Here is a 27,186-nt window from a genome sequence, read left to right as displayed (position 1 = left end):
TGTACTTGAATGAAGAGAGACCAATAATCACAAACAAAGAATGGGACTCTATGCCAAGCATGCTGTTGACATTGAACTGGAACCTCTACCATTTGCCTTAAGAAAGTGCACTTCTGTTTTTATTGTAGCAGCTTGATCAAGCAGGTCCTATCTGTACTTCCGACTGGGCGCACACTGGTTGAATCAATGTTATTTCCACGTCATTTCAATGAAATTACGTTGAACCAACGTGGAATAGACGTTGAATTGACATTGGGTACAGTATAGTCCAATGATTCTCACACTACTTTCACAGCTTCCGTGTTTCTTTGAAGAACAATTTGTTGAAAAATACAGGTCCAAGCATGTCATGTAGGTGGGTGAGAGTTGAGAGTGGTTATTGACCTCATGCTGCAGTGTTAATTTGGCAGTACTTCCTCTCATCACAATACTTCATGTGCCTCTTCCTCGATCTAGGCTTGGATGGACTGACATGTCACTGCTCAGATGCAGTCTGTGGTCCACTGCACGCACTACCTCTTCCTTTCGTTCGCTCTCTCTGTCTACATCCCTCTCTCCCTCTAAACCCTGTGCAATCCCTCTAATCTCGCTTCGTCTCCCTCCACACTGGTTTATGTGATCGGTTGTCCAGTGGCAACTCACATCTGCTATCGTGTGGCAGGAACACATATTGTCTCTGAGACATGGTACCGGACCGGTATGCACTGTACCTTTAATGCCAGAGGGGCTCTTCTCACCTGTCACTCAGGGCCCAGGGGACATGGAAAAGTAATGAAACAATGTAATTAACCTAATGCATGAACAGTAATCGACTATGACCCCATTGATTACTATAAAATATGTTATGATTGTCAATCTCCTATGGAACAGACAGATCCAAGACCGACTGTTTGCCTTCTCAACAAATAACTCATTAGTTGTAGTTCATTGAAATTCTCCTTCAATCACATTTACTATATTCTAATTAAAATAAATCCATTTTTAAAAACATCGGACATGTCTGGAGGTCAGAGGGAGACTGTTGCTTGGAAACGAAACTGCACGTGGTTGCTTGGATACTGTTCAATATTCACAATAGCTTTAAAAGCATAGTGTTGGACAGAGAATAAAATTCAATGTAACATAGCAGTAAGGTGAAATGGGCAATTTTTTAAAATAAAAACATACAGTATACAGTAGGCCACCACTGTTTTCTTCTGTTGACAACAGACAATTCTGCAGATAAAACAAAAATAAATATTACAGGAAACCAGCCTTTCTCACGATAAAGCAGTTTTTCCAGCAAAGGAAAGGGTTAGAGCATTGAGGGCATGTGAGGGTGAATGTGTGGGGTTATTACAGTAGAATATTGTATACTGTAGAATAATAAGGTATACTATATAAATATAGTATTATAAGGTATTCACAGCCATATCTTACTTGACATTGGATTGTATATACTCGAGATAAAATGCTCTGGGAGAGTTGCAAGACTGGCACCCACCAACTGCTATGTATAGCCTCGCTACAAAGAACTGAAAGAAACAGCTTTTTCAATGGAGCAGATCCAGCCCGTCGTTCTACCTTGTGACCACTAGATGTCATCAGTGCCCAATGTGATTCCTGCACTCTGCAATAACACTGGGAATGGAAATTAATGATGAAACATAGCATAATGCCGGTCAGCATTATGCTATGTGGGACATGTCACGAGATTAACATGTTGTAACAGGAATCGAAAAACCATGACAGACCTGCTTTTTAAAATGAGCCCTTCTGTTAGGTTCATATCATCATCCCAGCTCAATAAAGCTGTCTCAATCTCTCCTACAGGTCAGAAATTTGAATAATTTAGCCACGGCCTTGACGTCCTCCCCAGGAAACATCTTTCATCAGATAATGAAGATGCAAATTGGCACTAATTACCATCATAGTCTATGCGTACAAATTAATATTTGCATCAACCCTAGTAATTAGGGGCTCCAGTGGAAGGAGGTCCAGTCGAGGCACAAAGGACACAGACACAGTCCCTAGGATGGGACAGAAAACCACAGCACTGCTCTGATTGATTAGTAAAGAGTGTTGACGCAGAGGGTGTTTAGGGACAAGTTTAATTTCCTCCCTCCACAGAGGTCATGTGAGAGAGCACAGGAAGTGATGTGTAAGAGAAACAGAAAGTATGGTGGTTAGGCTCTGGGAGGAACACCCTCAGACCCCCTGCTGTGGCCAGTGGGGAGTCTCAGCTCACTTCACAAAAAAACGAATTACACTTTTGGGGATTATTCAGCCTCATCGTGTGTCAGAGTTCCCTCTCATATCATACACAAACACTATTCCCCTTGACAAGACGCAGCATCTTCAACTGATTCTGTTAGGTAGAACTGCTTCTCTTATGTAGACAAACCCCTGTAGCTATATATTTTCTAGATGTTGTGCATTGGTAAACAAGAATACCCTATTCATTTGTAATCAATACCATGATTTCCTGTATTGATGCATAATAATTCTCACCATGCATGAATGAGGTGAGCCTGAATGAGGGGAGAGGGTCGTAACATCTGCGGTCAAATGTCTTAAATACAAGAAATGGCCGTATACAAAAAAAACTGCCATGGTAACTAATGAAGAGGATTTGACTTGATGACCTCAACCTCCAGGACGAAAACCATAATAATAATAATAATGCCATTTAGCAGACGCTTTTATCCAAAGCGACTTACAGTCATGTGCGCATACATTTTTACGTATGGGGGGTCCCGGGGATCGAACCCACTACCCTGGCGTTACAAGCGTCATGCTCTACCAATTGAGCTACAGAGGACCACATGGGACCTGCACCGTCAGATTACCCAGCAGTCAAAGGGCCTTTCATCAGCTGTGATTGGGTAACCCTAATCAATACTATTGTCATCAATACAATCTAAAATTATCTTGCTTCTCTTCTGGAGAGGGGCTGGAGGGATCAGGGTTGGGGGTGGGGGGATGTATGGATGGCTATCCCTTCATATGTTTGTGGTTCACAGAGAGGGAGGTGGGGGAAGGGAGAGGATGGGAGACAGCACAACTCTGGCTCACTTCCTGTCACAGGAAGCTACGAGCAACCTCAATGGAAAGCAACAAGGGTGTGATTTAATTGTTAGTGGCATGATAGTCAAATGGAAAACAATGCTGCAACTGCTTTCCATTTAATTTATGCTGATCTCTCACAGTCTCTCTTGTATTCTCTCTCTTTCTCTCTCTGTCTCTCTGTCTCTCTCACTATCTCCCTCTCCAGCTCTCCTTAACAATAATTCCATTATCCTCCCCAGTAGAGTCCTCATCTCTTCATCACAACATATTTCTTCCCTAAGTGGAGGAGTGTTGGCACCCCATTTTGCAAGGATGCAGCATATGATAAGGTCCTTGGTTAATAGGTCCTGGGTATGGATCCACCGTGTGGGTCCTGGAAGGGCTCCTGTTTGAGTTTGAGGCTTGGGCGCCAAAGGCATTTGAACATTAAAGTGAGAGCCTGGCTGGAAGGCTTGGAGCAGGACTTTTAAAAGCAGGACTTATTCTGAATTATTTCAGAAGATGCGTAATATATTAATCAGAGTGAGAGAGAGAGAGAGAGAGAGAGAGAGAGAGAGAGAGAGCTAGAGAGAGAAGATAGAGAGAGAGACCGACTACCTCGCCCCAACCTCTCCCCTTGACTTATTTTTCTCATCAGTAGTATCCCTCACCTCCATCTCTCCCTCTCACCTTTCCTCGATCTTTCCATCCACCCCATCTTTCTTTATTTTCCTCCACAATTTGTTAATTTCCCTCTCCATCTTTCTACTGCTCTCTCTCTCTCTCTCTCTCTCTCTCTCTCTCTCTCTCTCTCTCTCTCTCTCTCTCTCTCTCTCTCTCTCTCTCTCTCTCTCTCTCTCTCTCTCTCTCTCTCTCTCTCTCTGTCTCTCTCTCTCTCGTTCTCTCTCTCTCTCTCTCTCTCTCTCTCTCTGCTCTCTCTCTCTCTCTCTCTCTCTCTCGTTCTCTCTCTCTCTCTCTCTCGTTCTCTCTGTCTCTCTCTCTCTCTCTCTCTCTCTCTCTCTCTCTCTCTCTCTCTCGTTCTCTCTGTCTCTCTCTCTCTCTCTCTCTAGCTCTCTCTCTCTGTCTCTCTCTCTCGTTCTCTCTGTCTCTCTCTCTCTCGTTCTCTCTGTCTCTCTCTCTCTCTCGTTCTCTCTCTCTCTCTCTCTCTCTCTCTGTCTCTCTCTCTCTCTCTCTCGTTCTCTCTCTCTCTCTCTCTCGTTCTCTCTGTCTCTCTCTCTCTCTCTCTCTCTCGTTCTCTCTGTCTCTCTCTCTCTCTCTCTCTCTAGCTCTCTCTCTCTGTCTCTCTCTCTCGTTCTCTCTGTCTCTCTCTCTCTCGTTCTCTCTCTCTCTCTCTCTCTCTCTCTCTCTCTCTCTGTCTCTCTCTCTCTCTCTCTCTCTCTCTCTCTCTCGTTCTCTCTGTCTCTCTCTCCCAGCATCTGAACTACTGTGTTCTAGAAGACTCAGCTGTGTATAAATAATTCACATTGAGAAGTAGTTTCTGGTTAATGAGTACATAGACTGACTGGCTGGCTGACTGGCTAACTAGCTGGCTGGCTGACTGACTAGCTGGCTGGCTGACTGGCAGATTGACTGGTGTAAGACGGACGAAGCAGCCGCAGGATGTAGTCTACCGCCCTCATTTAAGTTTACAGGAAGGAAGAAAACACACAGACGCACACAAACATGCACACTCTATCCTAGTTCACACTCCTTCAATTCAAAGACACATCAATGTCATAGAAAAACTACAGAGCAGCTGACCTAACCGCTCATCCATACTGCATGATTCAGATTTGGATTTGTCTGGTCTGACAAAAAAACAAGCCAGTTCTGGGTTTGATTATAATGACTTGGTTCAACAATAATGACCAAACACTCTGAGCAGCTCTACCGCAACAGCACATGATTTGTCTTCTTCCAACTGGCTGTGGTGTGATTAGTCCTCTCAGTGCGTTAGATTGTATTATCAGTGTTTATTGTTCATTGTTCCTTCCTCCTCCCCTGACATGTCTGCCTGATGGCGAAGACCCCGGTTTCATCCCAAATGGCACCCTATTCCCTTCATAATGCACTACTTTTGGTCAAAAGTAGTGCACTATATAGGGAATAGGGTACCATTTGGGATGAAACCCTGTTAGTGGGTTTGTCCTGCATCATTAGGGGTAAAACACTTTGACAGAATGATGAGTTTCTGTGAGGTCATGTGCTGGGGTTGAAGTAGATCTATAATGATTTTTGTAGAAGTCATCAGTGAATGCACAGAGATAATTGTCCCCCTTGTTCCCCAGATTTGTTGAATGACGATAGTGACAGTGATTCAGCTAATTTGTGGTCAGAATTGAATCATTACAGATATTGTGGGTTTCTATCTGCAGCAATTGAATTCTGAACTGTGGCTGTCAGACACAGGGATTGGTTGTGTACAACTTGTTCTACAGTATGAATAAATAGGTAATGGCCAACCACTTGTTCTGAGTCCTGTGCTTTTCATTCTCACCAATCAATAATGTGGAGGTGGCTGGTGTGGTGTTTGTGTGAGTGAAAGCCATGTGACATTCTCTGTGGATTACTGCTGGAGGTAATATTGATGATGTGCCACTCCCTCTCTGATTGGGACTGAAACCTGGCCTGCCCATCCAATACAGAAAAACTGAAACAATGTAAAAATAATAATAGTCTCTCGTTAACAGACTGCATGTAATATTTGGTTTTGGGTTCTGAGATTAAATTGATAACGCCCATAGGGATATGTAATATGAGGATCATCAGCATCAATGGAGCTTTTTGCCCTTGCCACCAGATAGGGCTATTTGTTCTTAATGCAGCTTAGGGGACTTTCTGAAAACCAGTCTCCCTGCTCTAAGTTTTGGCTGTGATAATAAATATGCATTTGAAAAGCCTTAGGCAATAGCCTAATGATAAGACATATTTAATGCAAATACACTCACGTTCCCTGTTAATCAGAGGAGGCTGGTGTGAGATGCTATAGGAGGATGGGCTCATTGTAATGCCTGGAATGGAATTAAGGGAACGTATCAAACACATCAAACATTTATAAACCATATTCCATTCCAGCCATTACAATGAGCCCGTCCTCCTATAGATCCTCCCACCAGCCTCCCCTGCTGTTAATACATTATTGTGTTTTAGCCTAGAAATGGCTTAGACTACAAGTTGTGGTATGAATGAGCATGAATCATTTCAGTGTGTGTGTGTGTGTGTGTGTGTGTGTGTGTGTGTGTGTGTGTGTGTGTGTGTGCGTGTGTGTGTGTGCGTGTGTGTGCGTACGTGTGTGTGCGTACGTGTATGTGTGTGTGTGTGTGTGTATGTGTGTGTGTGTGTGTGTTTGTGAATTAGCACGCACGGACATGGATTGTGTAGGGAGGGGACACGCGAGCAACTCACACAACAGCGCATTGTATATAGCTGCATCCCGCGGATGCACGTGGGGAAGCTTCTGATTTCTCATCTGCGGAGAGCGGATAGGAAAGTAGGGACCAGGCGAATAGGACGTTCTTCTGCATGCAGCCTCCGCGCAAACAAGAAGCTTGGAGAAAAACGAAAGCGCGTGTAAACGCCAATTAACGCCTTTTTATTAGCCGGAACTGTTTCTGTGCTGCTCCTTATGAATCCATGCAGTTAGCTAATCACACCAGATCACATACGGAGCACCATCTGTTCATTTTCGAGCGACAAGAAAGAGTTTGTTCTGCCAGAAGCGGATGGTTCAATCTGTCTATCCCAGATTCAGTGGACTGCGCTTCGTCTGTGGACTGATGATCTTATGTGGGCTACACAGCCGTGGGCTCATGTTTTGAAACAATGGGTCAATGCATTCGGTTGAATGTTTAGCTGTAACGTCCGTGGATGATGGCAGGGGTACACGCTTCCGAGGCTGTGTCGGGACATTTGCTAAATCCTACCATTGCAGCCTCTCCGTCACAGGACGCGACACAAATAGCGGGGTTGAACAACAATGACGCCACGGTGCTGCCTCCGACTGGCACCCGGGCATACCTGGACATTTCGGCGGCTGCCTTTGCCGCCGGGCACTCGGTCTATGGGGCGGAGGGAGTTTACACCAACGGAAGGTACATGGACCACGGGAGTCCTCGGACTGGCAGCAGCAGCCGTGACAATTCAGCCGAAAGGAGTCATGGAGGCGTGAACACACCTTGCGGCATTATGAAGGTTGGTTTGTTTTCATAAAGCCTACTTTATCAGGTCACGTCAATCAGAGGAAGCGCTTGACGGTTGCATTAATGAGGGAATCATTATCTCCTCACAGCCCACGCAAAACCACATTATGCATTCAGGTAGCCAGTGACTAGCCCTCATTGTGATTCATTCTATTGTTATGGACCCAGGGTTAGATGAACTGTTAGTGACAAAGCTGTAATAATAATAATAATAATAATAATAATAATAATAATAATAATAATAAAGGATGCTGAGTTGTTACTGTGTAACAAACTGATGGTCTAGTGCAGGGTAAACATTTAGCTGAGGAACATTTTATTATGTAGTCTGTCATTCGCAGTTAGGCTACAAGTCTCAGAAACAGTTACAATATTACAAAGAAGGTAGGACTAACTGATCCAATGCTCTGAAGTTTGCGTGATGTCCTTCTTCATGCCTTGAGGTGCTGATGGTGTGGGAAGCTGCTGCTGCGTCTGCTGCAAGGTTAGGTCACCAAAGTTGAAATAAAGGTTGTCCTCTGCTATGAGCAGAGGTTATGACATTCCCTCCCTGGATAGTGAAACATGCCTCTATAGTCGAACTACACTACTGTTCCAATAGACTTGTAAGTAGAGTACTATGTAAAAGCAAAACAAACAACACAAAACTGGCAATGCTATTTAAATCGTACGCAAAATAGTTTGTTGACCATTAAGATGAGGCCTATCCACAAAGTCTGGGCTCCTCCAGGGAATAAAAAAAAAAATGATATGCCTACATATTACAGAGAACATGTCTGCCTTTAGTCACTATTTCCCCCAAGGCATGTCTCATGTCTCCTACTCCAGGATGTATCCAGTCAGATCGTGTAGCATGACAGAGACAGACAGACGGTGTACTGAGGGGCCTTGTGGAGAAGCTCTGTGGAGGTGGGAGCTGTTGGAGAGAGAGAGTGGCATTCTGTCATTATGAGCCAGTTTGCTTAGCAACTGGCCTAAAACCCTAATTCTATATATTTCCCCTGTTATTAAATTCCCTGTGGATGTGTGGGTGAATAAATCCAAACACTGCCTGCTCTCTGGTTTGATGTGCTTCTCTGAGGTGTAGTGGAATCCTGAGAAAATGAACAAGTCCCTGAGTGTTGCTTCTCTTCACCCCAGGATGTTTTGCTCTATTGGTGAAAAGCAGGGTTGTTCTTCCAGGAAATTCCATGGAATAGTATCATACGAGGCTAAGGCCTAAATCTCTCCACCCCAAACCACTCTCCTTCCCTCCAAAAGAACTGGAGCAATCTACTGATGTTCATAAGTTCAAACTTCATAACAGAAATATGGTAAGAATGCAGAACGTATCATGTTGTCAACATGTTCTAGGTCTCAAATCCTCTAAAGCTTATTCTCAGAATGTATTGTCCTGTTCATATGGCATTGTATTGCTATAATTGTCACAGTTCCCTCAGCCAGAACCCAAAAGCAGACCAGGACAAGGAGAGTTGAACGAAGGTGAGGGTTTATTAGATACGACAAAAGGTGCAGTATAATCCAGGGACAGAGCGGGCGGCGTGGTTGAGTAGTTGGGGGTGCAGTCTGGGTCCAGTGATGGCTCGGCAGCCGCCGACCATCAGGCAGAGGTGGGGTGAAGGTTCCGGACGTGTGACTGCAGGTGGAACAAAAACGGAGGTCAGAACACAAAAACTCAACAAAGTACAAAATAACAAAACTCACGCTAGAACGCTCAACTGATACACAGAACACCTACTGTTCATGGCTAACGATCCGGCAGGAACTGGATGTTGGGCCAGAGCCTAAGAAAGGTGCTGATTAGGCCCAGGTGTGCAGATTGCTAATAGGAAGCAGGTGCGGAAACCAGAGCGCTCCCGGAGCGTTCCCGAACCCTCGGGAAACTGGAGATTACGACCAGACCCCGACTCAGACAGCCGGGATCGTTACAGTACCCCCTCCGACCAACGCCACCGGGCGAGACTCCCCGGGAGCGCCAGGATGGAGGCGGTAAAAGTCCCTGATGAGATCCGCATCTAGGACCTGTCGCCGCGGAATCCAACTCCTCTCTTCAGGACCATACCCCTCCCAGTCCACGAGATACTGGAAACCCCGGCCCCGCCGTCTGGAATCCATAATGCGACGCACCGTGTAGGCAGGACCACCTCCGATCATCCGAGGAGGAGGAGGAGGAGGCGGAGGAGGCAACAGAGGACTGAGGAAGACAGGCTTGAGGCAGGAGACATGAAAGGTGGGATGGACTCTGAGCGTCCTCGGTAGTTTGAGTCGCACTGCCACTGGATTGATCACCTTCTCCACCACAAACGGACCAATAAACTTCGGTAACAACTTCCTAGACTCAGTCCGTAACGGAAGATCCCGTGTGGCCAACCAAACCCTATCTCCGATGGTATAGGTGGGAGCGGGGATCCGGCGACGATTCGCCTGGAGCTGATACCGGTCCGAACCTCTAAGGAGTGCCTTTCTGGCCCGATGCCAGGTCCGGTGGCAACGCCGAATATGGGCCTGAACAGAAGGCACTGAGAGCTCCTTCTCCTGAGAAGGGAACAGGGGAGGTTGGTAGCCATACAGGCACTGGAAGGGAGACATCCCAGTGGCAGATGTAGGGGAGAGTATTGTGGGCATACTCAACCCAAGGCAACTGAGAGGCCCAGGAGGTGGGGTTGGAAGAGACCAGACAGCGTAGCGTGGATTCCATCTTCTGGTTGGCTCTCTCCGCCTGACCATTGGATTGGGGGTGAAAACCAGATGTGAGACTGACTGTAGCTCCAATGGCCAAACAGAAGGACTTCCAGACAGCAGAGGTAAACTGAGGGCCACGGTCGGAAACGATATCACTGGGCAAACCGTGGACCCTGAAAACCTCCCCTAACCAGGATCTCGGACGTCTCCGAGGCAGAGGGAAGCTTGGCAATAGGCACAAAGTGGGCGAACTTGCTGAATCTGTCCACGATAGTCAGAACGACCGTGTTCCCCTCAGAAGCGGGCAACCCCGTGACGAAGTCCAGGGCCAGATGCGACCATGGACGCCGGGGAATAGGAAGGGGATGAAGTAGTCCAGAGCTGGGCCGATTGGTACTCTTATTCTGCGCACACACTGGACAGGCAGCAACAAAACCCCGAGTATCCTCGGCCATGGCAGGCCACCAAAACGTCTGCGAAGAAACGCCATAGTCCGAGCCACGCCGGGGTGACAAGCCATCTTGCTGGCGTGGGACCATTTGAGGACAGCAGGACGAACCGACTCAGGCACAAACAACCGACCGGGTGGACCGTTACCGGGACCGGGCTGAGTCCGAAGGGCCGCCAGCACCTCCTCCTCAATCTTCCACATCACTGCTCCCACGACGCAGTTCCGGGGAGAATAGTCTCGGTCTTGGACCCACTCTCCTCCGTCTTGGAGAACATCCGGGACAAGGCGTCCGCCTTGCCGTTCTTAGATCCAGGTCGGAACGTCAGGGCAAACTTGAATCGTCCGAAAAACAACGCCCACCTGGCCTGACGGGAGTTGAGACGTTTAGCCGATTGCACGTAAGCAAGATTCTTGTGGTCAGTCCAGACAATAAACGGTTGCTCCGCCCCCTCCAACCAGTGGCGCCACTCCTCCAAGGCAAGTTTCACCGCGAGAAGCTCCCGGTTACCCACATCGTAATTCCTCTCTGCAGGCGAAAGGCGACGAGAGTAGTAGGCGCAGGGATGGAGTTTACTGTCCGTGGAGCATCGCTGCGACAGGATGGCGCCAACTCCCACATCCGACGCGTCCACTTCAACGACGAACTGACGGGCCGTGTCCGGTTGAGAGAGAATCGGTGCGTTGGTGAATCGCCTCTTCAAATCCAGAAACGCACGATCTGCCTCGGATTCCACTTGAAGGTCCTGATACTGGAAGTCAAGGCAGTTAATGGAGCGGCCACACGGCTGTAATCCCGGATGAATCTGCGGTAGAAATTCGCAAACCCCAAAAATCTCTGGAGTTGCAATCTCGTACCGGGCTGGACCCATTCCAGAACCGCTCTAACCTTCTCCTGATCCATCCTAATCTCACCCCTGGAGATGATGTACCCGAGAAAGGATGTAGTGTGGGCGTGAAACTCGCACTTCTCGGCCTTCACGAACAGACGATTCTCCAACAATCGCTGCAGAACCTGCCGGACATGCTGGACGTGGTCGGACGGTTCCTTCGAGAAGATCAGAATGTCATCCAGGTAAACAAACACGAAGAGACCGATCATATCTCTCAGGACGTCGTTCACCATACTCTGGAATACCGCTGGAGCATTGGTCAGTCCAAACGGCATCACCTGATACTCGAAGTGACCCATCGGTGTATTGAAACCCGTCAACCACTCGTCCCCCTCTCTGATCCGGACCAGGTGATACGCATTGCGTAGGTCTAGCTTGGTGAACACCGTAGCACCCTGTAAGGAGTCGAAGGCAGAACTCATCAAGGGCAGGGGATACTTGTTCTTGACCGTGATGTCATTCAACCCCCGATAATCAATACACGGTCGAAGAGAGCCATCCTTCTTTCCCACAAAGAAGAATCCTGCCCCCAGGGGTGATGACGAGGACGAACGAGACCAGCAGCTAGGGACTCCTTGATGTAGGTCTCCAACGCCTCACGTTCAGGTCGGGAGATACTGTATAACCTTCCCTTGGGGTAGACAGCTCCAGGAACCAGGTTGATGGCACAATCATATGGTCGGTGGGGAGGAAGTGACAGAGCCTTCTGCTTACTGAAAACTTCCCCCAAATCGTGATATGTCTCGGGAACCAGGGACAAATCTGGGGGTTTAGCCTCAATCACCTGACTGGGAACCGCATGGGGGGCAGGCAGTCTTGAGACAGTTAGCATGACAATCAAGGCTCCAACTCGTTACCTTGCCCGTCGCCCAATCGAACGTGGGATTGTGTTCCTTCAGCCAGGGGTATCCAAGGACCAGAGGAACATGGGAAGACGGCAGAATGAAAAATGAAATCATCTCCGAATGATTCCCCGACAACCGCATCTTAACCGGTTCAGTCCTCATCGTGATACGTGCCAGACTACTGCCGTTCAGAGTGGTCGCTTCAATGGCTTCCGGCAATTGCTCCTTGGAAAGCCCCAGCTGTTCCACCAACTTCGGCATCAAGAAAGCTTCCATCGGCACCTGAATCGATAAAAGCGTTAAGCGCTAAGCTCTGATTCCTGTTCACAAGGGTAGCCGGGAAGCGGGGTCTGACAGAGGTACTGAGAGGTTGAAACTGGCTCGCTAAAAGTCCTCCCAACTTTAGCGAGCCGGGCAGTTGGCGACCGCCGGGAACAAGTGGAGATGTAATGTCCCGGCGACCACAGTAGAGGCAGCAGTTGGTCTTACGTCTATGTTGACGCTCCTCCGTGGTTAACCCGTGCCGCCCCCACTTGCATGGGTTCAGAATCGAGAGAGGTCCTCTCTACTAATCCTTAGTGGTGGAGAATGATCGACGTGTTCTGGTCCACCACCCGATCCGACTGGGAACTGAGAAGCTGATCGATTGGACGGACCCCATTGCTTCTCCCTCCTTCGCTCTCGGACTCGATTATCCACCCGAATAGACAAGGCTACCAAGCTGTCCAGGTCACTAGGCTCCGGATAGGAGATCAACTCATCCTTGAGCTGCTCCGACAGGCCCTGGTAAAAGGCCGCTTGCAAAGACTCCTCGTTCCACCCACTCTCCACAGCCAACGTCTTGAACTCGATCACGAAGTCGCCACGCTAAGCAGTTCCTTGGTGAAGAGAAAACAGACGCCTAGCTCGTCCCTCCCTCGGACGGAATGGTCGAAGAGCTTCCTCATCTCGGCCGTGAACCCCTGGTATGACGCCATGCAGGGATCCTGTCGTTCCCAAACGGCTGAAGCCCACTCCAGCGCTCGACCACGCAGCAACTCAATCAAAAAGGCTATCCTAGCCTTGTCAGTGGCATAAGAGTAGGGCTGTAGATCGAACACTAATCCACACTGCATAAGGAAGGAACGGCATCTTCCCAGCTCCCCCTCATACTTATCCGGCGTCGGGACCTTGGGCTCACGGAGGGACACAACTTCAGAAGCGGCAGGCGAGATGGGTGAAACCGGTAGTGAGTCCTCCACCGGACACTGGCGTTGGTTCTGGACCTCCGTCAGGCCGGTAGAAAGGTTCCGAACTGACAACGCGATCTCCTGTAGTACCATGCTATGATGGCCCAACATCTTCTCCTGCTGGGTAATGGCATGGCGAACAGAGTCCAGGTCCGCTGGGTTCATAATTGGCCGGATCGTTCTGTCACAGTTCCCTCAGCCAGAACCCAAAAGCAGACCAGGACAAGGAGAGTTGAACGAAGGTGAGGGTTTATTAGATACGACAAAAGGTGCAGTATAATCCAGGGACAGAGCGGGCGGCGTGGTTGAGTAGTTGGGGGTGCAGTCTGGGTCCAGTGATGGCTCGGCAGCCGCCGACCATCAGGCAGAGGTGGGGTGAAGGTTCCCGGACGTGTGACTGCAGGTGGAACAAAAACGGAGGTCAGAACACAAAAACTCAACAAAGTACAAAATAACAAAACTCACGCTAGAACGCTCAACTGATACACAGAACACCTACTGTTCATGGCTAACGATCCGGCAGGAACTGGATGTTGGGCCAGAGCCTAAGAAAGGTGCTGATTAGGCCCAGGTGTGCAGATTGCTAATAGGAAGCAGGTGCGGAAACCAGAGCGCTCCCCGGAGCGTTCCCGAACCCTCGGGAAACTGGAGATTACGACCAGACCCCGACTCAGACAGCCGGGATCGTTACAATAATTATAAGGCTTTGTTGTAATATTTATTGTTTTCTTCTGTAAGTCTGCTCAGCTGTATGGCAACATTGAACTCTCACCAACTGTTGCTATTGGAAGGACCAGGATGTACTATCAAAGATGCTGGACAAATATACCATGATAGAACCAGTAAAGAAGACTCATTCCTTCCCTAGAGTAATGCATCTATAACGTAGAGACTGCCTCGACCCAGTCAGATAAGAGTTAGTTGTCCGTATGGCTTATGTGATTCACGTTGAGGAAAGTTCACCACTGGATTTGGGGTCAACACTTTGAATGCCAGGCGTAGAATGCCAGTTGACAGACAACTCACCAGAGGTTATAAGTGTGTGACTCTGTCAGGGTTGCGTGTGATAACCCAATTAGAAAACCATGTCCACTTTTAGCAGAGCATCAGTGTAATGAATACTCAGGGAGAAAAAGGTGTAGATTCACGCGCAGAGCACGGCAGGTGTTTATTTCACCTTCGCAGAAGGCAGGAATCGTGGTCACAGGCAGGCAATGGTCATACACAGGTAGGCAAACAGGCAGGTGAAACAAAACTAGAACAGAAAACTATAACTGTTTCTCACAAACGAGCTAGAAAAAGGCTTAGTAGAGTCAAAACGAACAATACCTCACAAGGCACAAACAGAATGAACTGAACTAAATAAGGAGCTGATGAGACCAGGTGAGTAACTAACACAGGTGAAATCAATGAACAAAAAATGAAAGACAGGGCTACGTTCAAGAACACAAAGATACAGGGCTACGTTCAAGAACACAAGGAACTAAGAAAATAAATACAGAACCTTACAATCAGAGCATCATTGTCGTTTCCTGTTCTCATTCCAATATGGATGTGTTGGTCCTACAGCACACTGATGTCCGCTTCTATTCCTGTATGTCCCCTAAAGGCCTACACCCATCCTTGGGGCGTAAAAGAGGTGTCTCTCTCAATGTGATTATTGGAATAGGTTAGTACACTCTGTACGTGTGGAATTGTGACTGTGCTCCCCCATATCGGGGTTAAAGGGTTAGTGTTATGGAATCGTATCACAGAACAGTTAGGGTTAACAGTCCTTTTAGATAGACTCTGCTGCAAATGTAGCCAAGAATGCATGTTCACTCATAGAATCAGAGAGGAACGTCACAACACAATGAACTTCATCTTCAGTCACAACATGGGGAACACACTGATAGAGAGTGGCATGATGCGAATCTGGGTCAGCTATCCTGTAGTAGAACTGGGTGATAAGGACAAAAATCCATATCGTGATAAAATGCCTGAATTGATGTGATAACGATAAATAGAACGATAGTTTATAACATTCATGTGCAACAAGTTCACTGCTGTAGTCCATGTGTAGTGCTGCCGGAGCTTCAATACCCACACACATGTTTCAGCAGCATGAAAGATGAGCTGAGGTGTCTGAGGTGTCTAAAGGGGGGAGTGGGGTAGAGAGGCAAATTAGCAATTACAGCATTGTGCTCATTAAAGAGATATTCTGGTGAGAGAGGACTGTAGATCGTCATTTTTTTAAACCTCCCGTTTGGACAATGTATGGCTCATACATGCATTATAAAGGATCTACAGTCCTCTCTCAGCGGAAAAAGGCACAGAATCCTTACATTCTAACCTTCCATCATTTGGTGCATGAGATCTACGTGCTCGTTCCAGTCATGTAGTGAACGCTCTGAAGCAACAAAGATTGCCTGGCTGCATGGTCTTACCATTAGTTATTTTAATAAGAGCGAAAATACATGCAATACATAGATCAAATCCATACATCATAAGTTAGAAAGAATTTGAAATTAGAAGCTAGATCTATTAGACCTCAGTAGTCGTTTAATTTGTCTCTTTCAATACATTTCTCTGGAAACCAAGCAGAAAATGATGTGCCCTAAAGATGGCATTGTAGCCAGACAAATGCATTGGAATATGATTGTCAACCCGATCAGAAACACTATGCTCAGAACCTGCATCTCCTAAATGGTGTTGCTGGTGTATAATTTTTTTGTTGTTCGAATTTTGGAATTTATTGTGCAATAGGCTAAGGTTTTTACCAGGCACGTGCATCCATCAATTTTTCCCGCTTGCGAATCACGACTTGATGCGCTCAAAAACATTTCTCTGCAAACTTTCACCCACTTTTTAGATAAGAAAATATCACCTCACCTTTCTGTATCGACCATCCATCCAAATCAAATAATTCCATGTGTCCACATTTAGTCCTTATTAAAGTTCACACAGGTATTCCATGATATGGGGTAATAATCCAACACGGCAGTTGATTGTCAGCGATCATCATTCATCATGTAGGCAAATGCTATATATAATCAATACACCACTTTCAAGGAGTAGGATATTTGATGCAAACGTATAACTTTTCCATTGTATAAAATTACATTATCACAATCGCTTGCTTGCCATACTAGTCTGAAGCAACAAGGGGAACTAGCCACAACCGAACATGAGGGACAATGTTGATTGGCAGGTGGAATTATGTCCAATGAGGTTGCAAGGTTAAAGTGGGAGGCGGGATCAGATCGGCACAGCATTGTCCAGTGAGGTTGCATGCACACCACATGAACACCACAGAGTTTTTTTCACTGTCTTTGTACACACGGTGCATGGGCTCGAGAGCAATTACTTGATGACGTTGTACACAATTGTGCAACATTTTCAGGAACCCTTTTTGGCTCTTGGGTGCTGCTTACAGAACTACTGGCTAAAACGTATGCAACACTTCCTGAAAATCTCTTTAACACATTAAAATGGCCTCCTGTAGGCATGAAGGCTGTGGCATGAGGGGGCTTAGGAGGGACCAGCGGAGCAGTGGAGAACCCATCTGTGTATATATCGTTGAACCAGCCAAATCCTGCAAGGTTGTCACCCCCTTGGTGTGGTGAGTGACTGTCCCGTGGTGGGAGGGAAGGGAAGGGAGGGCGTCTAAAGTGGTTGGAGGGGACGGGGACAGGTTGAAGGGGGATGTTCCAGTCTGGTTTTGTAAGCAGGTCTGTGGACAGCTGCAGGCTCCTGCCCTGCCTACCTCACTCTGGCTGGCTTTTGGGAATACGGCTGTGTGCCTGCCGGCCTGCCAGCACAGACTGAGAGAGGGATAGGAGGGATCTTCCCCCAGCTTGTTGTGACCATATCACAGCTCACCAAAATGGGTTTATTTATCTCTCCCCTCTCCCTCCTTCCCACCCTCTATCTCACGCTCTGAGGGGTTCTTGACCTATGGAGCAAACAAAAGGTCAAAGTCTTATTCAGAGCGGTTACTGGAAAGATGAACATGGTCAGCATGACAAAAGCAGAGCTAAAATATGACGGGATAAAATAATAACAGACGTTATACAGAGTAATACACATAACCTTAACCATAGGGCTTTGTGGTCACGGAGCTAGCTGTTGGGACCTACCATATAGCCCTACTGCATGGCACCACACCACCACTCCCCTCCCACTCTTCACCAACTCCTCTCCCCAGTCAGTCACTGAGGGGCAGGAAATCAGCTCACCCTGTCATTTATTAAACCCCCTTTCCCCTCTAAAATAACTCAGTGTGTCATACTTCTGCTCTCACTCACTGTGGAACCGGTTGGCTAACAGTCTGGCTAACAGTCTGGCTAACATTCTGGCTAACAGTCTGGCTAACAGGCTGGCTAACAGTCTGGCTAACAGTCTGGCTAACAGGCTGGCTAACAGGCTGGCTAACAGTCTGGCTAACAGTCTGGCTAACAGTCTGGCTAACAGGCTGGCTAACAGGCTGGCTAACAGTCTGGCTAACAGGCGTTCAGCTCTCTATCCTGTACCAGTCCTGGTCACATGGCTCTATAATACATTAGTCAAGCACTTAGAGAGTGTGAGAGTGAGATTAGTTCTCTATGTATCTCTCTCTCTCTCTCTGTCTGTCTGTCTGTCTGTCTGTCTGTCTGTCTGTCTGTCTGTCTCCTCTCTCTCTCTCTCTCTCTCTCTCTCTCTCTCTCTCTCTCTCTCTCTCTCTGTCTGTCTCCTCTCTATCTCTCTCTTTGATAGAGAGAGTGAGAGAGATATGTGTCTGTTAGAGGGATAGAGAGGGGATATTTTTGAAATAGATGGCGACATTCTACAATTATGTTTTTAATTAATGTTGGGTAGGCGGTATCAGAAGAACTCTGATTTGAGTGCAGCAGTCTTACTTATTCCTTTAAATCTAGGTCATATCTAAATCCAGCTCCAGTCATATTCAAGGAAAGAGATGATTCCAGGTTATACATATTCTGTTTTGCAGGGGGTGGGGAAACCCTGGAAACTAACGTGGTAATGTGAGCAGTGATTTCATAAGTCTCCAAACATCCTCTGGCTAGTTCACTTCGTCAACAGTTATATAGTGTGTTGTTTTACGAGCTCACATCTCTGTTCACATGAGGAGGAGAGAAAGGAATCTCATTCTCAATCGAGCATAGAATCTGAGGTGCATCTGTCAAACCATTCCCCCTGTTCTGGTGGTGTGGTGGGGACATTCCGTTCTAGACCACTACCCAATAACCACTCCCTGGCTTTGGATAAAACCCCACCCCCACCCCCCTCCGGTCATTAAATAAATAAAGCCCTTATAGGTTTACCCAGATCTCTCATAGTCTTTATCTGATAGTTTGGCAGTGCCAGAAATTCCCCCGAGCCCCAGATTGATCCCACCAATGCTGTCCGGGGTGATCATGGAATTCTTTCCCCAAACGTTGAATCCTGGGATTTACTTCATCCACACCAGGATTGGAGAAGCACCGAACTCAGTCAGATCCTTCTCAAATAACACTGATTACATGCTGAAGGATCCAGTGGGATAAGAAGCTGGGCATATTCTAGCCCTGGTGGTAATATCTATGGCTGATGTTATCTTGGGCCTATGAGATGGTCTCTCTTACCAGCTGACTGAAAACACTACTGTCCAATAAGACTCACTCTGATGGAGTGCTGAGAGTGGTACTCAGGGGGTCTGTCTGGCTGACTGTAGGCTGTGATTGATCTTCTCTATTTAATGAATTTGTATTTGTCACATGCTTCGTAAACAACAGGTGTAGACTAACAGTGAAAAGCTTACTTACGGGCCCTTTCCAACAATGCAGAGAGAAAAATAGAAAAATAATATAAAGATTATAATAACACGAGGAATAAATACATAATGAGTAACGATAACTTGGCTATATACAGTTGAAATCTGAAGTTTACATACACTTAGGTTGGAGTCATTAAAACTCGTTTTTCAACCACTCCACAAATTTCTTTTTAACAAACTATAGTTTTGGCAAGTCGGTTAGGAGATCTACTTTGTGCATGACACAAGTAATTTTTCCAACAATTGTTTACAGACAGATTATTTCACTTATAATTCACTGTATCACAATTCCAGTGGGTCAGAAGTTTACATACACTAAGTTGCCTTTAAACAGCTTGGAAAATTCCAGAAAATGATGTCATGGCTTTAGAAGCTTCTGATAGGCTAATTGACATAATTTGAGTCAATTGGAGGTGTACCTGTGGATGTATTTCAAGGCCTACCTTCAAACTCAGTGCCTCTTTGCTTGACATCATGGGAAAATCAAAAGAAATCAGCCAAGACCTCAGAAAAAATTTTGTAGACCTCCACAAGTCTGGTTCATCCTTAGGAGCAATTTCCAAACGCCTGAAGGTACCACGTTCATCTGTACAAAAAATGTACGCAAGTATAAACACCATGGGACCACGTAGCCGTCATACCGCTCAGAAGGGAGACGCGTTCTGTCTCCTAGAGATGAACGTACTTTGGTGCGAAAAGTGCAAATCAATCCCAGAACAACAGCAAAGGACCTTGTGAAGATGCTGGAGGAAACAGGTACACAAGTATCTATATCCACAGTAAAACAAGTCCTATATCGACATAACCTGAAAGGCCGCTCAGCAAGGAAGAAGCCACTGCTCCAAAACCGCCATAAAAAGCCAGACTACGGTTTGCAACTTCACATGGGGACAAAGATTGTACTTTTTGGAGAAATGTCCTCTGGTCTGATGAAACAGAAATAGAACTGTTTGGCCATAATGACCATCGTTATGATTGGAGGAAAAAGGGGGTTGTTTGCAAGCCGAAGAACACCATCCCAACCGTGAAGCACGGGGGTGGCAGCATCATGCTGTGGGGGTGCTTTGCTGCAGGAGGGACTGGTGCACTTCACAAAATAGATGGCATCATGAGGAAGGAAAATTAGGTGGATATATTGAAGCAACATCTCAAGACATCAGTCAGGAAATTAAAGCTTGGTCGCAAATGGGTCTTCCAAATGGACAATGACCCAAAGCATACTTCCAAAGTTGTGGCAAAATGGCTTAAGGACAACAAATTCAAGGTATTGGAGTGGCCATCACAAAGCCCTGACCTCAATCCTATAGAAAATGTGTGGGCAGAACTGAAAAAGTGTGTGCGAGCAAGGAGGCCTACAAACCTGACTCAGTTACACCAGCTCTGTCAGGAATGGCCAAAATGCACCCAATTTATTGTGGAAGGCTACCCAAAACGTTTGACCCAAGTTAAACAATTTAAAGACAATGCTACCAAATACTAATTGAGTGTATGTAAACTTCTGACCCACTGGGAATGTGATGAAAGAAATAAAAGCTGAAATAAATCATTCTCTCTACTATTATTCTGACATTTCACATTCTTAAAAGAAAGTGGCGATCCTAACTGACCTAAGACAGGGAATTCTTACTAGGATTAAATGTCAGGAATTGTGAACTTCCGACTTCAACTTTACATGGGGTACCAGTACCGAGTCGATTTGCAGGGGTACGAGGTAATTGAGGTAGATATGTACATATAGGTAGGGGTAAAGTGATTAGGCAACAGGATAGGTAATAAACAGTAGCAGCAGCATACAGTGGGGGAAAAAAGTATTTAGTCAGCCACCAATTGTGCAAGTTCTCCCACTTAAAAAGATGAGAGAGGCCTGTAATTTTAATCATAGGTACACGTCAACTATGACAGACAAATTGAGATTTCTTTTCTCCAGAAAATCACATTGTAGGACTTTTAATGAATTTATTTGCAAATTATGGTGGAAAATAAGTATTTGGTCAATAACAAAAGTTTCTCAATACTTTGTTATATAGCCTTTGTTGGCAATGACACAGGTCAAACGTTTTCTGTAAGTCTTCACAAGGTTTTCACACACTGTTGCTGGTATTTTGGCCCATTCCTCCATGCAGATCTCCTCTAGAGCAGTGATGTTTTGGGGCTGTCGCTGGGCAACACGGACTTTCAACTCCCTCCAAAGATTGTCTATGGGGGTTGAGATCTGGAGACTGGCTAGGCCACTCCAGGACCTTGAAATGCTTCTTACGAAGCCACTCCTTCGTTGCCCGGGCGGTGTGTTTGGGATCATTGTCATGCTGAAAGGCCCAGCCACGTTTCATCTTCAATGCCCTTGCTGATGGAAGGAGGTTTTCACTCAAAATCTCCGATACATGGCCCCATTCATTCTTTCCTTTACACGGATCAGTCGTCCTGGTCCCTTTGCAGAAAAACAGCCCCAAAGCATGATGTTTCCACCCCCATGCTTCACAGTAGGTATGGTGTTCTTTGGATGCAACTCAGCATTCTTTGTCCTCCAAACACGACGAGTTGAGTTTTTACCAAAAAGTTATATTTTGGTTTCATCTGACCACATGACATTCTCCCAATCCTCTTCTGGATCATCCAAATGCACTCTAGCAAACTTCAGATGGGCCTGGACATGTACTGGCTTAAGCAGGGGGACACGTCTGGCACTGCAGGATTTGAGTCCCTGGCGGCGTAGTGTGTTACTGATGGTAGGCTTTGTTACTTTGGTCCCAGCTCTCTGCAGGTCATTCACTAGGTCCCCCCGTGTGGTTCTGGGATTTTTGCTCACTGTTCTTGTGATCATTTTGACCCCACAGGGTGAGATCTTGCGTGGAGCCCCAGATCGAGGGGAGATTATCAGTGGTTTTGTATGTCTTCCATTTCCTAATAATTGCTCCCCAGTTGATTTCTTCAAACCAAGCTGCTTACCTATTGCAGATTCAGTCTTCCCAGCCTGGTGCAGGTCTACAATTTTGTTTCTGGTGTCCTTTGACAGCTCTTTGGTCTTGGCCATAGTGGAGTTTGGAGTGTGACTGTTTGAGGTTGTGGACAGGTGTCTTTTATACTGATAACAAGTTCAAACAGGTGCCATTAATACAGGTAATGAGTGGAGGACAGAGGAGCTTCTTAAAGAAGAAGTTACAGGTCTGTGAGAGCCAGAAATCTTGCTTGTTTGTAGGTGACCAAATACTTATTTTCCACCATAATTTGCAAATAAATTCATAAAAAATCCTACAATGTGATTTTCTGGATTTTCTTTCCACAATTTGTCTGTCATAGTTGACGTGTACCTATGATGAAAATTACAGGCCTCTCTCATCTTTTTAAGTGGGAGAACTTGCACAATTGGTGGCTGACTAAATACTTTTTTCCCCCACTGTATGTGATGAGTCAAAAGAGTTAGTGCAAAAAGGGTCAATGCAGATAGTCCGGGTAGCTATTTGGTTAACTATTTAGCAGTCTTATGGCTTGGGAGTAGAAGCTGTTCAGGGTCCCGTTGGTTCCAGACTTGGTCCATCGGTACCGCTTGCCGTGCGGTAGCAGAGAGAACAGTCTATGACTTGGGTGGCTGGAGTCTTTAACCATTTTTATGGCCTTCCTTTGACATCGCCTGGTATGGAGGCCCTGGAGGCCCAAGTGATGTACTGGGCTGTACACTACCCTCTGCAGCGCCTTGCGGTTGGATGCCAAGCAGATGCGATACCAAGCGGTGATGCAGCCAGTCAAGATGCTCTCAATGATTATTAATATTAAAGAACACAGTTAATGTCTCCCCATCTCAATCACTATGATAGCCCACACAGGGGCATCATGAAAATTAAGTTGTCACAGTCTCACTCTGGATGGAGGACTATGAGGTGAAGGGGAGGCAAAGGATGAGCAGAGGAAGAGAAGGAGGGTAGATGAAGATGGATGTGGATCATGGCAGATGTCTATGGCTGATCAGTCTTCTGGGACTCTCTTGGCTGTTGATCTCCATGCCGCCATCTGTGAAACGCAAACATTTAAAATACTATATTTGGATCCAAAATTAAGCATTGACATGCAAAGGGTCACATATTGCAAAAGTCATGCATGTGCACAAGCACGCCTATCCCAAACCAACTCTCATCCCATGTTAAAACAATCTACAGTAACAGCAGGAGACCGAAGGCTCTTTGACATGAAGTTTGATTTTTGGAGGTAACATTTTATGATAAATGAAAAGTAAATAGTGTGTACTCTGTGTTCAAAGTCCATAATGCTTGAGTCCATATTGTGGATCGTGACCACAAATACTAGCAAATGCCCATCCTCCTATCCCAGTTGAAAGCACAGTTTGAACAGTAAACAGATTTCTCTGACTGGCATTTTTTCAAGCACCTATTTTCTTGCCAATTCCTTTGAAGACAGATGCCTCTTAATATCCAATTTGAGGGTTTCTCAAATATTTGAGTACATCACAAATAAACTAATCTCAGCCGCTCAAACAAACAGAAGCATTTGGTCTCTTTGTCTGTCCCATATGGGCAGTGAAGCTTCATGCTAAAGATCCCTGTTTGGTCCTAAACCATTTACTGTGGCACCTGGCCAGGGCTTCAGAGCAGAACAATTTTTTTACCGTACTGAGAGAACAGTGAGTTCTATAGTAGATCCATGCTCTTGTTTCATGGGGGGCTCTTCTGATTTTTTTTATTCTATATCTTTCCTTTATCTGTTTCCTTGTGACTTGTGCTAAGTGAACAGGAACCTCAATCAGCCGTGTGTGAAATTGGGGCCCAGATAAAGAAGAGCTTTTTGAACTGAGGAGAATTGATTTCATTGGACACTGGGGTGTGTGGGTAGATGCCTCATTTTAATGTGCCTTACAAAGCAACAGTGATGATGCTGAAAGACAGAGGCAGTGGCAGGGACAGGGTCTTTGGTGTACAGGATTTATGTGGTCCTTTGAGGTCAGAAGAGCAGCTAGGATATCAATGGATTCTGGAAAAGTCAGTTCAAAATGTCTGTTAAAGTCTCTGAAATGAAGTCTCGATTTTACTAAAATGTGGCTGTCTGATGTGAGAAGTGAAGCGGCATTTGGTTTTAGAGTCGTTCACAGGGTGATCTACCGACCTGAGGGTTAATTGCTGCACTCTGGGCCATTTGAAATGGAGACGTAACGATGAGTATTATTCAGACTTTATCCGCTCAATATTTCCCTGGGTCATTTGGGCCACTATGGTGCTGGTGTGATGAATGAATGTGGAGGTATAGCTGCAGCAACAGCCACTCCAACAGTCTCATCATCTGACATGTCGTTTGGTGGCCTTTCATATCTCACTTCCCCTCTCTAACTGAAGTGACTTCCTTTGATTGGATGTCTAGCTCTTCTTTTTGTTCTGTTTTGACTGAATGAAAGACATGGAAGACAGAGAGAATAAAAATGATATGTCATCAAAAGGATATGGTGGTCGATATGCTACTATGAAAAGAAACCAAATGTATTTTCACAGTCTTTTTAAAGTATCAAATATGTATGACAAAGATGAGAATCCGAATTGGGATTCGTCAGAAATAATTTCCAATAAGGGCTCTTTGAGATGGTTCTCCTCCGGAAGGTTTTGTGACCTTTTAACAGTTTTAGCTTCTTCTCCCCAAGTGTAAATCTCTAGCATTACTTCTGATCGTACAGGGGTTAACTAACCTTTGATGTTTCACCCTCCCCTTCACACACTGTCCTCCGTTGCCCTCAGCTGCGTGATGTTTGTGTGTTTGATGGAATGTTGTCTAGAGATCCAAAATCACTCGAGAGCCCATTCGACGGGGGCCATGCCCCCCTCTCTTTTTCTCTCACCCCTCACCCAAGCTGGCACCGTAAGTATCCAATCCCCCCAGTAAGCTGCCAGTGGATGTCACGCCCTGGCTTTGGGGACTCTTATATGTTGAGCCAGGGTGTGTAGGTTCTATGTTTTGTGTTCTATGTTCAGTTTCTAGTTCATGTGTTTTCTAGGTTGGCCGGGGTGGTTCTCAATCAGAGGCAACGAGAATCAGCTGTTGCTTGTTGTCTCTGATTGGGCACCATACTTAGGCAGCCTGTTGTGCACTTGTGTTTTGTGGGATCTTGTTCCGTGTAGGTTTGTGTTTGTTAACCGAGGACTTCACGTTTCGTTTTGTTGTTTTTGTATTTTGTATCGTGTTGCTAGTACACTATTAAAAAGAGATGTACGCATATCACGCTGCGCCTTGGTCCAACCATTATGACGATCGTGACAGTGGAGGAGGCCTGAAACCCTGAAACCCCAGCTTCAGTCTAATCCCACTAACCAGACTCAGGGTTATTTCTTCTTCCCGCCTTAATTAAAGGGGTAGTAATGAGAGAATAACAGGTAACACCACAGGGATTCCTCCTGGATGACCTGGCTGTGTTTGGCCAAGCAGCTGATCTGTTTGATTTGGCCAGCGGTGGACAATCTCTACACATCCACACCACTGCATTCTTATCTCCCTCCTTACTTCCTCTCTACTCCTCCCCAGGTGTTTTCCTTGTTACTGGTCCACTGAACAAACCAGCTCTGCACTTCCTTCAGGCAGTAAAGGATAGGGGGAAGGGGGGAGAGGAAAGAGGGGAGAGGATGGGGGTATTCAGTTTCACCCTGTCACTCCGCAACAGGAAGTGAGCTCAGCATCAGCTTTTCGATTGTGGTTAGTCACGTTACAGCACACATCGGCTAGTCGAGCGATATTAGCGCTAGTGACCAAAACAAAGGAAATTACCTCAGCAGTCAGCAATGTGGGCCAGATATATTCTTGAACTCAGCTACACTACAGACATACTGAAAGCGAATCATAATTGTGGGATAAATCCTTCACAAATACAATGAGCTGAGAAAAAACATAATAATAACACAGCCAGACCTTAGCTAACCATAACAGGAAGGAGGAAGTGATGTCGATGACCTTTGTTGTTCTTGACCCTGTGGTTGAGTTTCCGTGTGGCAAGCCAGGAGCCAGGGGACGATAAACAGTGAGGGAGGGAGCTGAGTGTTAGAGGGTAGAGAGGCCTGTGTCCCTACCTCTACCCAGGCCTGAAGAGAGAGTGCTATAACAGTTTTCCAGCGACAGGGTCATTCTGAAGGGCCCACTGCCCAGCTTGCCTAGTCCACAGAGTGGCAATTATAGTGCTCTCGTGCCCTGACACTGTCAGAGAGGACACTGCTCTAGTCAAGCTTAATAAACCTGTGTGTGTGTGTGTCTGTGTGTTACAGAATGTGTGTTTGTATAAGTGAGAGCTGAGAGCGAGACTTTTACATTACACAATATGTTTTGCACATAACACATTGCAGCGCAGACACTTTGGCCCTGGTTAAATACAGTGATTCTGCAAGTGTGTGTTTGTCGCTTGGAACAGAGCAAGAGAGTGGAGTGAACTGTCCTATTGATCAGGGACCCGTGGCTCTGCTGGTGCTGTGCTGCTGCTCTGTCTCTCTGTGCCTTCACTGCTGCTGTCTCTCTGTGCCTTCTCTGCTCTGTCTCTCTGTGCCTTCTCTGCTGCTGTCTCTCTGTGCCTTCTCTGCTGCTGTCTCTCTGTGCCTTCTCTGCTGCTGTCTCTCTGTGCCTTCTCTGCTGCTGTCTCTCCGTGCCTTCTCTGCTGCTGTCTCTCCGTGCCTTCTCTGCTGCTGTCTCTCTGTGCCTTCTCTGCTCTGTCTCTCTGTGCCTTCTCTGCTGCTGTCTCTCCGTGCCTTCTCTGCTGCTGTCTCTCTGTGCCTTCTCTGCTCTGTCTCTCTGTGCCTTCTCTGCTGCTGTCTCTCTGTGCCTTCTCTGCTGCTGTCTCTCCGTGCCTTCTCTGCTGCTGTCTCTCCGTGCCTTCTCTGCTGCTGTCTCTCCGTGCCTTCTCTGCTGCTGTCTCTCCGTGCCTTCTCTGCTGCTGTCTCTCCGTGCCTTCTCTGCTGCTGTGTTTTGAGAGCTGTTTCTGTTTTGCCTCTTCCGCCACGTGGCCTCGTTCTGTTCAGTTCCTCTAACCACACACAGTTCCAAACCCCAGTCCACAGACCTACACCATTTAGCAGCCTATTTATAAGCTGTGGTGGGGT

At 46.4% G+C, this 27,186-nt stretch overlaps 1 protein-coding gene across 1 annotated transcript in view; it reads left to right on the top strand.

Annotated features, from left to right (window-relative positions):
* The first annotated feature begins 6,436 nt into the window (after positions 1-6,436).
* LOC121550646 (inactive phospholipase C-like protein 2) overlaps positions 6,437-27,186 on the top strand; it is a 101,428-nt gene continuing 80,678 nt past the window's right edge. The window contains exon 1 of the mRNA XM_041862985.2: positions 6,437-7,218. Within this exon, the coding sequence (XP_041718919.1) occupies positions 6,895-7,218 (324 nt within the window). The 5' untranslated portion in view covers positions 6,437-6,894. The remainder of the gene's footprint in view (positions 7,219-27,186) is intronic.

Source organism: Coregonus clupeaformis, chromosome 35, assembly GCF_020615455.1.
Source record: "Coregonus clupeaformis isolate EN_2021a chromosome 35, ASM2061545v1, whole genome shotgun sequence".
Classification (NCBI taxonomy): domain Eukaryota; kingdom Metazoa; phylum Chordata; class Actinopteri; order Salmoniformes; family Salmonidae; genus Coregonus; species Coregonus clupeaformis.
This window is presented reverse-complemented; position numbering and strand designations above follow the sequence as displayed.